The following is a 17,886-nucleotide window of genomic DNA, read 5'->3' on the forward strand; positions in this document are numbered from 1 at the left end:
TGATAAAACTTATTCCTGAGCAACAGTTACAACCTCAATGCAGGATGATCCAGTATACCACCCTCTACTGCATGGTGTTGACAGGACTGAAGCATTCTGTTTGGACTTCCAGTCTGAACACTATGTCCTTTTGTGAAGAAGTGAAAGACAGATATGCTTTTACAGTGGCAGCCTCTACACTGAAGTTGAATGCCTTTTACTGTGAGGTTGGGAAGAAAGTATAGCAGAAGGAAGCTGCCTGTTCAGGATGGAGTCGGTAGGGGGTTAAGTGGTTTGGAGATGAAAGCTTGCAGGACTGGCAGTGCCAGCTCCAGGGGTCCAGGGGTCATGAGGAACAACCTCTCAAGCCCCACAGCTGCTTTGATACAGGCTGAGCAGTGACCCTTGAAGGACTTACAGGGTCACGTTATGTAAGCAGGAAGTGTGATTCTGCACAGCGTTCCTTCCTGGGGCTTTTTGGCCGGAGCTCATGCCGGAGCTGTTTCCACGCTGACCCGCTGAAGCATCCCTCAACAGCTTCCTCAGCAACAGGCTATTGGTGACCCTGATTTCACTCTACTTACTGGAATTTTCCCTGGGAACTCATTTCCTGCCCCTTTTTTCCATGATGCTTGACTCAAAGCAGCACTGTGTAATATGTTTGTTAAAACTGAAAGAAGTAGCATTACTGCATATGGAGAGAAAAGAACACACTGAAGTATGGTGTGCGTGCGCCGCTGCAAGTCACCCTGTAAAGCCTGAAATAATCATTTAAACGTCAGAGGGACCAGGACGGTTTCAGTGGGAGTTTTTTTTTTGGACTGTATCATACACCTTTACATATTAATGTCAGATGCACAGGCTCAAAAAGAAGGCCCAAAGTGATGGTTAGGTCCCAAATGCAAAATCAGAGGTTTACTGATGAATAGGGCTGGGAATCTCTAGGCACCTCACGATTTGATTCGATTACGATGCAGAGGGCTGCGATGCGATTATAAAACGATTATCGATGCATCTTTTTTTGCTATACATGATTTCTATTTTCTTGCTGTGTGAGGACTTGGTAGTTTTACAGCAACGTTTTTATAATGATCCATAATGATTTTACTTCCAATATCTTTTATTAATAAATCAAATGGAAGTGATGTGGCAAGTGAACTGGAAGGCTCTCATTAACTGCTGTTTGGAGCACATGAGGCGCTGCTGCCACTCATCTGCGATAAAATGCGCTGTTAGGGTGACACAAGATCCAGTGGTAATGGATGACCACACAGCACACTACAGCTATTCTACTCGTTTTCTTCAGTGATTTTATAAGTTTGGTTTTGGTCTCGTTGTAGAGAGTGGTGGGATCTCTGTGTCAGTAAAATATCATTTTTGGCGAACCAGGGCGAAAGACTGAACTGCCGTGCAGACTGCAGGTCACTTAGCAGCGAAGCTTCGCCCAGCTAGTAGCGAACGAAAAGGCACAGATTTAAGACGGACATTTGGAGACGAATGGACTCGTTTATAAGCAGCGCAGTTGGTTTCCTGGTACGTTAAATCTGAAACGAGAGACTGTCAAACACTAAAAAGTGGCGAAGCTGAAGTCGCTTCTCTTTCTAATTCTCCCGTTCCACCTTAAATGGTGCCGCATTTACATTCGGCGCCTCAGGCAGAATTTAAGGTGGAACGGAAAAATTCAAACGAGAAGCTGGAGAATAAGCGACTTCAGCCTCATAAAACAGTCGAACGTTGAGAGACATTTTACAAGAAACTGGTGTACTTTTAAAGAAATGTTTTCTGGTGGAGAGGGGAGGAAAGCAGCTATAACTAGTTAAAGCTTAAAGCAGAGCAAAGTAAGTCAGCGTTTTCGTACTGAGACATACTGGATATTAAACGTTGTGGCTATCAAGGTGATTTGATTTATGTTAAAGGACAAAATGGCTCTTCTTATCATTTGTGTTGTGACTCCTGATCTAACCTGGCTTTTAATGCAGAGGGAGCCGGTCGGATTTCTCGCTCATCCAGTAGTGCTTTTGTTATGTGCCGCCACAGACTGTCCGGGCGCTGCACTTCCGCACTTCCAAGTTCCGCCTTTTGCGTTCCGTCAACATTACGTTACAAATTAAGTATTTAGAAAATCGATTTTTGACATTTATGAATCGATTCAGAATCGTTCACGTCCGCATCACGATGCATCTAAGAATTGAGGTTTTCCCACACTACTGATGAAGATATAAAGACAATAGTAGACAATTCACTCATATCCTTGGAGGAAACGTCCTTCACCACGTTTTTGACTCTCTTCGAATACTCTTTCAATGTGCTCGCAAAAGTCAGGTTCATTCACTTGTGGGGGTCCGAAGCATAGCCCATGTTTTTCCGCACGTTGTGTGCAGTTACATATTTCAACCAGAGAGGTCTCCTAATCCCCAGATCCAACATAGTGTTGCTTTAAATCTTTTTTTTTTTATATATATATATAATTCTTTTTCTTTTTTCATTTTGTTTACGTACTAGGTGTATGCATGTTTTATGGGACCCTTTATGCTTGTGCATTGTAATTGTCTGCTTACTAGTTGTGTTTGTCTTGTCCATTTATGTAAGCGCTGATTTCACCAGGCTGGATCCCCCAGGACCAATAAAGTGGTCCTGATTTTAGATTACATATAGCTTAAAGATCATTTCACCCTCTAAAGCTCCTGAAATGTTTGATGGGTGTTGGGGCTCTTTAGACAGCAGGGCTGTCTGCTCACAGCACTTCATGTTGGGCCTGAGCTGCGGGGAGCTGATGACTCACCTCTACACTAGCCATTAAGTGAGGCTTAAGAACCTGCTGTGGATGCTTTAGAGCAGCCCTCCCACCTGTCTTCAGCAGAGGGGGCTTCAGCCAGGCACTGAGAGAGAGAGCACCTCATTGTCCTCACTGTAGCTTTTAATCCACCAACCAAAGGAAAGAACTGGGAATATATCTGGTGTTTTATATATAGCGAGTATAATGGTCCTGTCCACTGATGCCAAATTTATAACCTATGCCTTGAGTGGCCATGTAACTTATTTTTGGCTGTTGTCTGTATGGTAAGAGAGAAAGCTTCATGGCATTGTTGGTGCAACTGGATTGAGGCATTATTGCTATTGTGTTAAATTATGGTTCCATCCGCTTTTTTGGGTTTATTTATTTATTTATTTATGTAGTCGTGACCAGTTTCACCTAAGAGGATGAAAGCTAGTATATGCTTCCTCTGAGACGTGTGAAGCTAGCCATTACATTTTTTTCACATGACTTTATGAAATTCAGTGATGGGAATAACTACTTTGAGCTGGGCCAGTCTTCCCACCTAGAGAGAGTGAGGCCAGTTGTGCCCTTTTGTACTCCTGTCCATGGATGTTGTGGCATTTCTGGGGATCAAACACATGGGGCCAATCAGTTGGCGACTGTTCTGATAAATCTGGTAATTTTTTTCAGAATTTCAGAATTTAGTTTGGTGGCCTACTCTTAAGTTTGATGCTTCATTCTCTACATGCCTTCGGAAGAATTCTGAAAAAGTGTTGTAAAAGACAGCAAACACTACTGTAAACACTGATCAGAGACGTATGTTGCAAACTCAGACATGATCAGATTATATTTCCTTGAAAGAATAATATAGTGCAGTGCACCACAGGTTAAGCAGTCAGGTGAAAGCTGGAATCTTTTCTTTGAGAGCAGCAGCAGGCTCCGTGTGGCTAAAAACGGATGTCACATGCTTGGAGTACAGCAGGAGCATTGTGTTGCACCAGAACATCATCTCATCCGGAGAAGCCTTTAAGCATTTGTGGAAATCGTCTTTCACACTGAGATTCAGAGAGGCTGAACAGAGAGGTCACTTTGGTCGTGCACAGAAGCTTCAATCACCAAGCCTCGCTGTCTCCCTTATCAACCTTCACCGAGCCCTAGGGTTAGTGCCGAGATATTTCTATTAGAGCTGGATCCGTTACAGTGTCTCTCCTCGTCTCCCTCCCTGTAGAAAACTCTGCAGCGGAATATTGAATAGTAACCGCTATTATAACCCATGAGGTCATCTGAACCCTTGCAGCTTTTTGTCTCGCCTGTCTCGCACCCAGGAGTGCCCTACAATGGAAGGCCGTATCTGTTACCTTGTTCTCATGGAAGAATGTCAGACTGCTCTCTCAGATTCTCTTTTACAGCCTGAACCTTTTTTCTCATTGGATTCATTAGATTATGAATGTCTTCTATTACCATAGAGGCCTAGTGTGCCGCCCTCAACCGGTCCTCGGTGCCATTGGCATGGTAATGGAGCTGAGTCATTGGGGTTACCATTGTAGGATGGCTCATGGCTATTACTGTATCTATGTAAACGTCTGCCTCTTGAATGGTCAGTTGAAATGGCCCACAGGCAATCGTCTCAGAAATTGCACAGGTAACCATGGTAACAGGGCAACACAAGTGTATGTGTGTGCTGTGCGGACCTTAAAGTGGAAGATCATAGTGATATGCTAAGCTGAATTTGCAAGGCTTTTGCAGCTACAGTTTTCTGCATGTGTTTGACCTTCTATTTTCTCTCTGTCTCTGCAGTATCCTCTTTGCTGACATCGAGGGATTCACCAGTCTGGCGTCCCAGTGCACAGCACAGGAGCTGGTCATGACCCTGAACGAGCTGTTTGCCCGATTCGACAAACTGGCTGCAGTGAGTATCTGCCGAACTTAAAAGTTCTCCTGCTGTCAGATTCAGATCACGGATTCAGACATGTTACTGGAGTTCACTCAACAGCGTGAGTGTAATACAAGCCCTACCTGTATTACACTCACACTGAACACTGCAGTGCTTAGGGTTTCAACTGAGCTCAGAGCATGTTTCTATCGTGCTTTACTCACCAATCCACCTGCTGTTGAGCCAGAACCATAGTCTCATTATCTCCAGTGGAGTTCCTGGTTCACAGCAGATATCTTGCTGTGAGTACAGAGCCAACTGGAACTCACAGGAACCCCTCTTTGTAGTACCTTATGGACCTAAACTCACTGGCCATTTTGTCAAGTGCACCTACTGTTACCAACTGTAACCCATTTATTGTTGCGCACAATTCCATCCATGTAATGTTATGTACTTTATTAATCTTGCAAAAGAAATTTGTCATTTTGTTGCTTAACTATGCTCAGTCTGGGAGCAGCACAGCAGGGCCACTTGGGCAAGTAGGGGTTTGAATGCCTTGCACAAGGGCACAACCATGTACACCCAGTCAGTGCTGGGATTTGAACCAACAACCTTCCAGTTGCTTGCTCACCTCTACTACCACTAAAAGGATTTAATCAGTTTTAACACTTTAGCTAGGTCTCTCCCTACCATAGAATGCTAGCTAGCTGTGGGAGCGTGAAGGCCAGCACATTCAGGTCACATAAAGCCAGCCGAATTGCAGCTAACACATCTCTGGACAGCTCAACATGCTCTGAGGAGAATGCTAACTGCCAGTTCTGTTGCTTTAGCTAACAGATGCCAATATTCACTGGTATCATGTAATGGACAGGGAGGGCCATATTGCAAAAGTTTCGATGCCCCTGGTCAAATTACATGCTTTTTCAACTTCCTAAGTGAAAATAGGTTAACACATTCTCTACAGAGAACAAAAATCTGCACATCCCCCAGTATGTTAAGCAGAAAAAATTATGCACTAAAATTAGCAGAGAAATGCCATATTTAAGTTTGTTCCCTGTAGAAGAGGGTGTGTTAACTTCCTTTTAGAAAACCAACAAAACATGTAATTTGATCAGCAGGGGTTTTGTATGCATGGTGTACCTCATAAACTCGCAACACAATGTGCACGCTTATGTCTCCAATGCTGAGTTACATGACTTCTCTGGCACTGTTTTAAGAACTGTCTTTAATTAGATGCTATAGAAGACTGAAAATATCAAACTGCACATAATACAAGTACATACTGCACACTGAGCAAAGCTGTGAGGCACACAGACGCTTGTTCATGCTGATGCTCAACAACAGGGCCTATTGTGTGGGTTGTGGGTTAAGTTAAGGCATGTGCTGGGGTGACATTCAGGTGGCTGTCATAAGACTCAGTCCTGCTACGCAGTGTGTCCTGTGCCCAGCCTGGGGCTCCTCACAACTCCTTTCTTTTCGTCTCTTTTCTCTTAGCTCCTCCGGTCTTCTCTCCTCTCCTCTCCTCTCTTCTCCTCTCCTCTCCACCTCTCTGTCCTCTCTTCTCCACCTCTCTGTCCTCTCTTCTCCTCTCCTCTCTTTTCATCTCTTTTCTTTTAGCTCCTCCGGTCTTCTCTCATTTCCTTTCCTCTCCTCTCCTCTCCTCTCCTCTCCTCTCCACCTCTCTGTCCTCTCTTCTTCACCTCTCTGTCCTCTCTTCTCCTCTCTTTTCATCTCTTTTCTCTTAGCTCCTCTGGTCTTCTCTCATCTCCTCTCCTCTCCTCTCCACCGCTCTTCTCCTCTCCTCTCTTGTCTTCTTGTCTCTTCTTTTCACTCCTCCTTTCTCCTCTTTTCTCTCCACCACTCTCCTCTCCTCTCTTCTCCTTTTTTCTCTCTGCCTCTTTCCTCTCCCCTCTTCTCTTCTCCTACATAACACTGAGTGTTTCAACCACCTTTCTGCTGAGTTCTTACTATTGTTTCTTCACAGTATATTAAGACTGTTTTTTTTCTGGTTAAAATGCAAGACAAATTGGGCTCTTTCAAATGGATTATAAGAATCTAAAGCTCTTCGGTCCAAATTTGGATTGTGGGGTTATTAGAAAATACAGGCCAGCTGAACTGTGACCTTTTTGAACCTGTAGGGAACAATTGCAGCTTAGGCTTTTTTTCATCCTGTAAATCTTCCTTTTCAAAACAGCACTCCACATCCTTAAAAGGAGAAAATGTGTGTGCTATTAAGTATGGATTTTAAAGGTTGAAATAAAATCTTTTTTAAAGATGTAAATCATGTATGTAGTATGAAACTATACCCTTCACTTATTATGTAAATTGGGAATGCCCAAACGCTATCATGTAATGAGTGGAACATTCATAGCGCTATAATGAGTCGAGCCGTGATGATTTAACAATAGTCCTTGACACTAATGTCTTTTGTCAGTTTGCCACTTATGTGTCTATATCTGTCTGTGTGTAGGAGAATCACTGCCTGCGGATTAAGATCTTGGGGGACTGCTACTACTGTGTATCCGGCCTGCCAGAGGCACGAGCTGATCACGCCCACTGTTGTGTGGAGATGGGAGTGGACATGATCGAGGCCATCTCGTGAGTATCGCAGCTTCTTTACATTTCTTGCACATTGACATGCTTGTGTGTATGGGTATATTGTCACTGTCAAAAAGCATCAAAGTGTCTGTAATATGCCTGAATAGTGCAACTGGCTGAAACTGGTTTAAATCCCAGTGATACCACCACATTCATCCATGGAGCTTAACTGAGGCTTGGAATTTTGGTTAAAACCCAAACACAGCACAGGAACATTCTGCCCAAACCCCACCCAACTCACAGTACCATTTTTTGAATCTAAACCCAACTTCAGCTGACAGAATTCTGTCTGACCCTGTTTTAAACCTGACTGCCACAAACCAGACGATGAATAAACTTGAGATTTATAAGTTACCTTAGCAACAGGGTTGGGTTACAAAACGACAGTGACAGCTGCTATCAGATCTTCATTAAACAAAACTAAAAGGGACCCTTATTTCAGCCATTTAGTCAGCCAGTGCCTTTTGAAAAATGATGCAAAAGATGTTAGTTTGGATAAACTTGGTACTACAGAGGCTAGTGCATTGGTTTCATCTTGTCATTGTGGACCTCACTGCCACAACACAAGTGATTCCTGCATGCCAGAGAGAAAACTATTGTATTGAGGATGAATAAAGTATGAAAAAAACTAAAGCAGTGGTGAATGCAGGCAAAATCCATTCAAGGTGGGAGACTATGCAAAACCTTAATGGGAAACTTAAACTTGACTCAAGCCCAGCAAATATTTGAGTGATGATGTCAGAATTAATAAATAACATAAGTATTCAGGTTTGGACGGATATTTCAGGCTGTAATCCGTGAGCAGTAGTTCAAGAGTATAATTGACCATGCTGCTCTATGGGAGGGAATGATGACTTGTTTCCTCTTTTCCTGTTAATCAGAGCAATGTTAGTCAGATACAGGATTCTGTGACGTAGCATAATAAACTGGGCAGTTAGTGTTCTTCTCAGCTGACCTGCAGCACTGCAGACCATTAGCTCAAAGTTTTGATCTGCTTCACATGTCTTGGTGGAAACGGTTTTAGCCCTCAGACTCTCAAGTTGTTACCCATCGTGTAACAAGCAAGACTAGGTAGAAGGTGGAAGTTGGCAGCATTCAACACTGGGTAGAAAATTGGGCAAGGCATTGCCTTGTTAGAGGCACTTAACAATGTTTAAGATTTAAAAGTATTTCTTGGGGCTCCCGAGTGGCGCAACCGTCTAAGCGTTGGCCCTATCATGAGGAGATCGCGAGTTCGATCCCTGGTGATGCTACAGCCATCCGTAGCCGGGAGTCCAAGAGAGCACAATTGGCCTCGCTCTCTCTGGGTGGGTAGGATGGCCCCTCCTTCTCCCCCCATCACTCAGCGCGATGCTAGTCAGCGCAGGCGTCTGTTAGCTGACGTAGCAGATCTGGCGGTTGGCGCTTTCCTCCGAGCGCGTTCAGCTGTCCAATGACGTTGCGTGAGCGGCAGTTCGAAAAGAAGCGGTGGTTGGCTTCACAGGTCTCGGAGGAAGCCTGTGTTAGCCTTCGCCCTCCTAGCGTTGATAGCATCGTGTGATTGGGGGAGTCCTAACTATCGGGTGGAATTGGAGACGACTAAATTGGGGAGAAAAATCGGGTAAAAATTTAGTATTTCTTAAAGACTTAATTAGCTGTGTGGACCTAAATCTCCCACAAGAAAGAATGAGTAAAGGCCCTCGTTGCATTTTTTTTTTTTTGTGCTAATTGGTCAATATGGAGGGGGATCAAGCCCCCTGTAGTCAGCCCTGAATTGCTGAGCAGTGAGACTGATGCTGGTTCAGTGGTGTGTGTGTGTGTGTGTGTGTGTGTGTGTGTGTGTGCGCATCGAGTCAATAAGTGCATTTTCACCTCAGAACTGCAGACCCTCAGGGGAGAGTAGGAGTGGGCCGCAGCATGTCCAATCACAGATCTATTTGCTTGTGCATGTGTCTGTCTTATTAGAAGTGTCTTGTCTGTGCAGTAGTTTGTGAAGGCAGACACAGCGACTGGCTTTCTGCTCCACTGACCATGAGCGTGTTCCCTCTGAGCAGCGGCCAGCAGGCTCTCGCTGCAGCAACAGTTGCCTCTCACAAAGCGAGAGACTTGTTTTTTTCCGCAGACTAGTCCGTCACCCTCAATGTTCAGTGGGGTTTGATGGCCCTGGCTGTTTACGGTGCCACTTTTTAGGAAGGCTGAGAGCAGTTCAGTGAACACAAGTGAAAGTGTCAAACTTGAAACTTTGTTCTAAGTTCACTCAGTTGCCATCATTGTACCATTTAATGATATGATCTTTTCACAGTGAAGATACTTGCTACACTTTTACAGGCTTCCTGTGTATTCTTAAGAAGTCCGGAAAAAGCTTAAGAGTTATTTTTTACTTTTACTGGTATTAGCTTCCAAGATAATGCCTAAAAACATTGTTATATTTTGTTCGTATCGTGGAAAACTGAATTTTTGTTGCCTTTTTGAAATAAACATTATTAAAATTTTAAAATGTATGATTCACTGCCATATTTGGAAATATGATGTCATGAGAAACAACTCATTTGCATTAATCTACCTATTCAGCCTATACCAGTTTAGCCCCACCCATTCATATTGGTTAAGACTAAGTAATGTTTCAACTCTGAGTTCTTTTTAAATGAAGCGCAATACAAGTAAGCAATACATCAGAAACTATCTTATGTCGGTTTTAATAGGATAAGGAGAGGTTTATAGAAATTTAGATAAATTCAAGGAAGAAGTTGTCATGTAAAAATTAATTATGATCATTTTTGATACTTACAAATGTTATAAGTGGATCTCAAGGGAAAAAAAAAATACAGGACAAATGTAGGATATGCTTATTCATAGCAGTCTACCAACCAAAATATCCAGCTGACAGCAGCTCTTTGCTCAGAAACTGACCATTGATAAATGGCTAGAGGACAGCAGAGCTGATACCAAGTCCCACACACTGAAAAGATATTTGTTATGCATGTATCTCGGAGCATATATCTTTGTTTGATTTTCAACCACTCTGTTTGAATAAATTAGCCGTTAATACATGCCATATTTATATTTGTGTATATTGTTGTGCTTTGGAAATTGGTCTTATTTTTCATTTGTTTAGGTCTTAAAAAGACATTAAGGTTTAAAAAACAGCACAATAGCCATATTTCAATGAGTTTACACTTAGTTGCCATTTATTAGGTACCCTTACCATATACAGTACTGTTATTTAATTTCTAGTCAAAACAGCCATCAAGTACCAGTTATTCATTTTTCAAAAGATACTTCTGAGGAGATATAAGACAGTACACTTGCATAAGGAAGGGAAGTCAAAGGAAATGTAGTGAAAAAACAAGTGTTTATAAAACTGGATTTAAAAAATGATTAAAAGAGATAGAGGATATGGGACTCCTTGTAAAAACACTGTAAAACCTAGTAGACCACCAAAACTGTCACCATCAGATAAACAGTACTTAAAGATTTCATCTTTGAGAGAGTGGAGAAAATCAAGCTCCACTTTTGCTTCAGATCTGTAAAAGTCCACAGGTGTTTCTGTTCATCCTTCCACTGTGAGAAGACACCCCAGCACAATGAGTCTGAAAGGATCTGTAGCTCTCAAGAAGTCGTTACTGGGAAAAGAAAATGACAAAAAGTAGACAAAAGAAATCAAACAAAGAAGATGCTGAAGTTCTTACAACAATGGACTGACCACCCCGGAGTCCAGACCTCAGCATCACTGAATGTGTTTGGGATCATTTGGATCATGAGATGCCGAAAATGCAAGCAACTTCTGAGACTGATTATGTGGAAAAATATCCCTGCAGATTTCTTTGAAAAACTGAAAGCAAGTCTCCTGAAAAGAATGGAAGCTGAATGGACACACAGAATACATGATATTGTATTTAGTGTTGAGACTTCTATGTGATTTTCTATCAAATGTGGGGTTTTTTTCCTTGACACCGAAAAATAAATAACTTATTGGCTTTTTTGGCTGGAAATTACATAAATGAAGGGTCTCTAGTTTCTTTGCACAATTATTCATACAATGTGCACTTACATATGATTACTGACTATAGCACCTTCCAGATTACTAACAAATTGTGCATCAACAGAGGTAAGTATATAGCTACAATTAGGTATCTATACTTGTCAACTTGATTGTCGACCTACAAAGTTCACCTCCATATATGGTATATGTGCCTGGTAAAATGGGCTGTTATTGCAGGTAGAGGGTAGGTGTACCTAATAAAATGCAACTCAGTTTTTGTTTGTGTGGTGTTGTTTGCAAAATCAAGTGTGTAAATTAACTGCACTGCTGTGCTGTACAGTTGACAAGCATCATATGTAAGTGGTCTTATTCATTCAACTCTTCTAATATGTATGAAGCTATCCAAAGTTACCTCACATCACCCCTTCAGCTGTTGAAAGGTACTGGATGTTTCCCTCAGAGCTTAATCCAGGAAATAACATTAGGAGCGCAATTTATGTCATAGCTTAGAACATGGTCTTAAATAGTAATGAAATTAGTGTGATTACCACATTGTCCGGGAATGCCACTCTGTCTGTTAGGGACCACACAAGTGAAGCGACTTTATCGGGCTTGCAGCCAAGTGAGATGGGCCACTGAGGCCAGAGTATATGTTGTTCCTGCTGTTCTCCAGTTCTGTTTTAGAATCACACATAATGAGCAAGAGGATGCTGTGTGTGGTTGTGTTCCAGGTTGGTGAGGGAAGTCACCGGGGTCAATGTGAACATGCGTGTGGGGATCCACAGCGGCCGAGTCCACTGTGGGGTCTTGGGCTTGAGAAAGTGGCAGTTTGATGTATGGTCCAATGATGTCACTTTGGCCAATCATATGGAAGCAGGGGGAAAAGCAGGGTGAGTTCACTTCTACATAATATGTAAAGTTCTGAACAAAAACAATGTTTGAGTCAAATGAGATCACACTGGCAGTAATTTAAAACTTAAAAATACTCATTTAAGCAGGAGAACACGAGAGGGAGTATGTTATCGCAAAGTAACATCACGGCTGTGATTTGTTTGCCGTAGATCATCATAGCCGTGATGTTATTCGCGATAATACATGACCTGAGTGTTCTATTGCTTTTATACAACAGTTAAATAAATAAAGTGAGAAATAAATAAATTGTGCCGTGAACGTGTCATTTAATGTTTTATTGTGAGCAAATCCTTCTGCCAAATTATAGTTCCTTAACAAGCAGCTTGTTGCTATGTCAGAGTAACGAACTCCACTCATTCGCTGCACAGTCTGCTGTAAGCCTCACCTTTTGAAGTACAGACTGAGCCATAAAACTGCCGTAATATCAAGTTTAGCTCAGTGTTGTCATTTTTTGCTGGATCAATATTAATGTTGTTTTGTTCCAGTCAGTCTGTAAAGCATCTTACAGCCCATTTTGTTTGGCGAATGGTATTCGGTTAATTTCTGGCTGATTCCTGGGTGTTTAGGTTTTCTTCTGTCACAGCTCATCCTCAGAGTCTGACCAAATCGGCTGTCGGTCAAATGTGATCTTAAAAGTATCCATTTTCTGTTTGTGCGCAAAGTAAGAAGTAAGAACGTTCAAATGGTTTGAGCATCTCCTACAGCTGTCAAAGTCGTTGCTTAGCAACGGCATCTCAGCGGAGTTATACAGGGTTTGTGAAAAAACATGCTGTTATGGCGAAATATCAGCACAGTTAGAACACTTCTCAACCAATCAGCTTGCGTGGCCAGAACTAACTGTTGTATAAATTATATTTATATCATATCATGTCTTATGGCGACACTGGGCTAAAATTCCTGCATTTTTTTTTTCATTGTAATGCATTTGTAACAAATTAATGCTATTTTTTAATGGTAATGCTCTACAAATTAATACTCTATTTCCTAATGCTAATCCAGGTATGTCATTCATATATCATGCATTTTATCGATGTTTATGTATTGGCATCAGCAGATATGAAAAATGAAAAATATTGGATATTGGCACCAGTTAACAATTTCCATATCTGTGGATTTTACCCTGTGCTCCCCTTCTTCTTTGTTTTTATATGCCTCATGTATTAACATCCTATGGAATTTTGTTTCTTTTTTTCTCAGCCGTATCCACATAACGAAAGCCACTCTAAACTATCTGAACGGGGATTATGATGTGGAGCCTGGCTTTGGCGGAGAGAGGAACGTGTATCTGAAGAAGCACAACATTGAAACCTACCTCATAGTGGGCTGCAGCCAGAAGAGGGTCAGAGACTGTTTATCGTCTGTTTTCTCCTACCACTGACTCAGCAGCATAACACTGTTAATTACAGAAATAAGTTAGACATACATCATAAAACTAGTCTAAAACGCTACTTTTCCTACTGAATTGAGCATCTTTTGTTGTGGGAACATTGCATCTGAGGGGGAGTGTATTTCTGATGTGTCTGTATTCAATAAACATCTTGCTCCCTTTTTGTAATTAGGGGTGTAACGATTTCAGTGCAGTATTGAGAAATAAGGTTTACATCACTGTGTTGAGAATTAAAACTGTAGTGCTGATACCCCCATCAGTTTGTACTTCTCTGCCTCCCTCGACACACTCTCTGGAAATTTCTTGTTCTCCAGTACTACTTTTAAGGGGTTTGGAAATAGAAACGTGCTATAAAAGATTTTATATGTGCATTCAAAACCAGTATTTCCTATGTAGTATTGGCCTGTGCTGTCAATAACAGGCAACAGTATTTACTACTATAGTTATACTATATTAGTGTGACTACACTATATTATACTATATTAGCTAACTACTTGTGAGGTAGTTCAGATTTTTGTATTTTGTTTAAGGTTTTATACTAGGTAGTTCAAGTTTTTGTATTTTGTTGGAGGTTTTTATGAGGCATCAGATTTTATATAGTTTATAACTCAGTTTTATAAGATTGATCTTTTGCACAAGCACATTTTGCTTTGGACTCCTTTGTTTTAAAGGAAAATTTGTATTTTTCAGAGCCAAAGCTCAGCCAAAGCAGTGTGTGTAGTGTAAAATCAGAGCTCTGTAGAATCAAGACGTTTGTAACGCACAAACCATTAAAATCTTGACCTCAGAATTAAAAATCACATCGAACCTGAAAATATGTGTATTGTAACAGTGTATTAACCCCTTATACAACTCTATATATTCCTTACTAAAAGTCATGTTGTTAGAATAGATCATATAAGCATAGATATAAGACTCGATATGTAGCGTTGTTGTACTTTAAGTGAACATGGCACTTAATTTGCTGTCATATCTTTAAATTACTCATCTGATCCTCTGTCTGACAGAAAGAAGAGAAGGCCATGATTGCGAAGATGAATCGGCAGCGCACCAACTCAGTCACCCACAACAGCTCTCACTGGACCGACCGGCCATTTTATAACCACCTGGGTAGCAACCAGGTCTCCAAGGAAATGAAGAGGATGGTGAGAGAAACAGATGCATACACACACTCGCAGACACAAAGAAAAGCTCTCACTTTCTCTCATTGCACTCGCTTTCCTCTCATTATTGAGCGGACATGTTACATAACATTCATCCATCTACCATATTAGTGTTTTGCGCGGGTGATAGAGTTCACGTTTATCAAGCATGGATCTGACCGTGTTCTGCACACGCTGCTGTAGTGTTGAGCACCAGCTTGTTTGCATTGGCCTTAATTACTATGAGTCACACCAATTACCACCTCTGTCTAAAGATAATGTTTTATTTATTTATTTTATTTTTAAAGCAGAGGCTTTTATTTTACGCAGCATGTTAACTAAGCCTGAGCAGCTCAAAGGGCTTCCCTCTGCAGCACCGTTCAAAGTGCCTTCTCCTCTTTGTATCTGTGGCTGTGTCACTAAGCTTCTCTGTCCTCCCTGCCTGTGGGGCCCAATGGGAACAGCACTCTGATTAAATAAAGAAGGCTCGCCTCACAGGACGCCCTCTGGGATTTAATCAGGCAAAGTGGAACCTGCAATTAGGCCCCGTGTAAGACCCCTAGAGAAATCCTTTATCTCGCTTTCTTTCCGTCATTTAGTCCTCCACCTCTCTGCTAATATGATAGTGAAGGCCACAGTTCTGGGTTAATTGATTGTGCCGTGTCTGTCAAAGAAAACAAAAACGAAGTGATGTAGAGGTATAATGTGTACTCGTTTACATGTCCAGCTGGTTTAGCTCTGAGTAAGAGACTTTGGAAAGGCTAATGTGGGAGTGTAACCAGAGTCCTTATGGCTAAGTCTGTCCACTTGGTGGCAATCTTGGCAACACCCCCTGGCAGTTATTTCAAGTCATAGATGTTTCAAGTCAAGCTCCTCACAGCTTGGATGAGGAACCTGAAACTAAGACAAACTGATGTTTCAAATGCACAATTGAATAAAAAATGTCAAGTAATTTGTGATCTTTGGCTTTATAAATGACTGAGGTAGGAGAGGTGAGCTAGCAACCAGAAGATGGTGGGTTCAAATCCCAGGACTGCCTGGGTATTCCTGGTTGTGCCTTTGGGCAAAGCTCTTAACCCCTCTGCTTCAGGTGGTGCTGCTTTGGGCATAATTAGGCAGCAAAATGTATATTTTCAGGTTGGTCATGCATATATTTCCACAACAAGGATGGCTTTTTCCCCATTCATGCTTTTACCATGCTTTTTTATTTATTTATTAATTTATTTCTATTTTTTTTTTATTTATTTTTTTTTGGCTCACTGTGGTTGCCTTCCATTAAACAGCAACCACGTTGAGCAATATGAGCAAAACCATTCATATTTCAAAACAGGGAACTCTGATAGTATCTCTGGTATAAGCCAGTTTAATGTAAGATTAGAGTGGTTTATTTAATGCCTCTTTGTGCTTGTTCCTGTTTGATTAATCATCCACATTTGCAGGTCAGAGGTTTGGAATCACTAGTCATATTAATGACACCTGATTCAAGTTTCAATAATAATTTATAAAGTGTACATTGAAATACTACAAACAGTAGTTTAGTTAATAATCATATACTGTTTTTATTTATTAACAGGAATTCCTTTAACTTATCTGCCTTGAGATTTGTTCACCACTTTCAGATACAAGGCATACTGGATGCTAATTTTATTCAAACTTCATTCTCAGTATTCCTTTTTCATAGTTTCATACTAATATGTTAAAGTGTGTATTTGCAGAGTAGTAGTATCATAATAGAATTATGTTTGTTCATCTGCAACATGTTTAGTTTATTTTATTGAATACAAATCTTTAATTTTTGAGTTGTGATTACAAACTTTTGAAAGCTAGTTTACAGCAACAGTATCCTCAGATGAAACTTGAGTTATATAGATATATGGTTATTTAGTGTCATATAGATGAGCACAGTCTCTCATCTGTAAAAAAAAAATAAAATAAATAAAAGCATTAAAAAACAGAACCTGTTTTTATCTCCTGTACTGTCTGGAGAACCACTGTTGTCCCAGAGGGCCGAAAGTCCTCCTTGCAGGTGTTGCTCAGCCTGAGCAAGGGCACAAGTGACTTAGCACCTCTGAGTGCTCCCTGAGCTGCAGTGGTTATGTGAATGGAAATGGAGGGAGACCTGTGTGGGGAGCGTGCTTTTAACTCCAATGACACTCCTCCAGATCTGTGCCTATTTTTACATTATTTCTATATGAAATGCTAAGTCAAGTTTTGTTACTAAGTGGGTGAGACTGATTTGAAATTGGTTCCTAATGATAGTAGGGATGCATCAGCAGCTGATATATTATTATAAATGCTGTTAATGTTATCAGTCTGGACTGTACTAGAGTTATGGCTGATGAATACAATCAATAATTTAACGGCATATCTTTAGCATGTGCATACACTCCGTTGAGGGTGGTGAAAGTACTGCCAATGTTACATTCATGTACTGTTGTGGCTAGTGTCACTAATGTAAAATATTTACATAAAATAATATGCATGTATAATATATGTGTCTGAGAAATCTACAGTACTTTGCAAAAATCAGAGATCACTCCTCGTTTATTCAGTCTCCAAACTACTATTAAGTATAGGTTATTCATTTTTCAGTCCTAGGAAAAAAGGCACAAAACATAAGAAATCTGCAGGGATGTTTAGTGATCCTTTCTGTAAACACCTGATAAGTTCAGTTTTAGAAGTTGGCTGCATTTTCTGCTTCTCACAATCCAACTAATCCCAAACACATTCTGTGATATTGAGGTTGTGTCTCTGGGATTGTCAGGCCGTTGTTGTGAGAACGCTGGCAGCTTCTTTTGACTTCTGGCCATGTATTCAATAAAGCAGGGCCCTCGAAATGTGTATTTACACATTTTATGAAGATACATGCCCTCCAGGATCTTGGAAGAATCTGAAGTGTGATTCTACACCTAAACACAGCCCACAGCGCAGTGTCAGTCACCGTCCATCACAGCAGGAAGACAGCTCGACAGAATCAGCCCTGGTGCACTTCCTGATTCGTTTGACACAAAGATAAACAAGTGCCAGAGCAGATCAGTGAGCATGACACAGTGTTTGTGTGAAACAGTCACATGAGGGCCCCAGGGAACTCCTGCTGTAAAAACAGCGCAATATGACCATATCGAGTTTTCCCTCTGTAATTTCCGAAGACCCTCCCACTATGCTAAATCAGTGTTGAGGTTGTTTTGAGGTGACTCACTCTTGTTTACACCGAGTGGCAGCACTTCACTCTCACGTGGGCCCCGAATGTGACCTCACACAAATAGTACTACAGTG

The 17,886-nt window shown here is 41.3% G+C and overlaps 1 protein-coding gene across 3 annotated transcripts in view; it reads left to right on the top strand.

Annotated features, from left to right (window-relative positions):
• The window catches only part of adcy5 (adenylate cyclase 5), a 104,901-nt gene that overhangs the window by 67,635 nt on the left and 19,380 nt on the right, over positions 1–17,886 (top strand). For all 3 annotated transcript variants that reach the window (XM_036592820.1, XM_036592902.1, XM_036592985.1), the window contains exons 4-8: positions 4,535–4,646; positions 7,081–7,208; positions 11,901–12,059; positions 13,279–13,420; positions 14,476–14,613. In XM_036592820.1, the coding sequence (XP_036448713.1) occupies positions 4,535–4,646; positions 7,081–7,208; positions 11,901–12,059; positions 13,279–13,420; positions 14,476–14,613 (679 nt within the window). The remainder of the gene's footprint in view (positions 1–4,534; positions 4,647–7,080; positions 7,209–11,900; positions 12,060–13,278; positions 13,421–14,475; positions 14,614–17,886) is intronic.

Source organism: Colossoma macropomum, unplaced genomic scaffold (assembly GCF_904425465.1).
Source record: "Colossoma macropomum unplaced genomic scaffold, Colossoma_macropomum, whole genome shotgun sequence".
Lineage (NCBI taxonomy): Eukaryota > Metazoa > Chordata > Actinopteri > Characiformes > Serrasalmidae > Colossoma > Colossoma macropomum.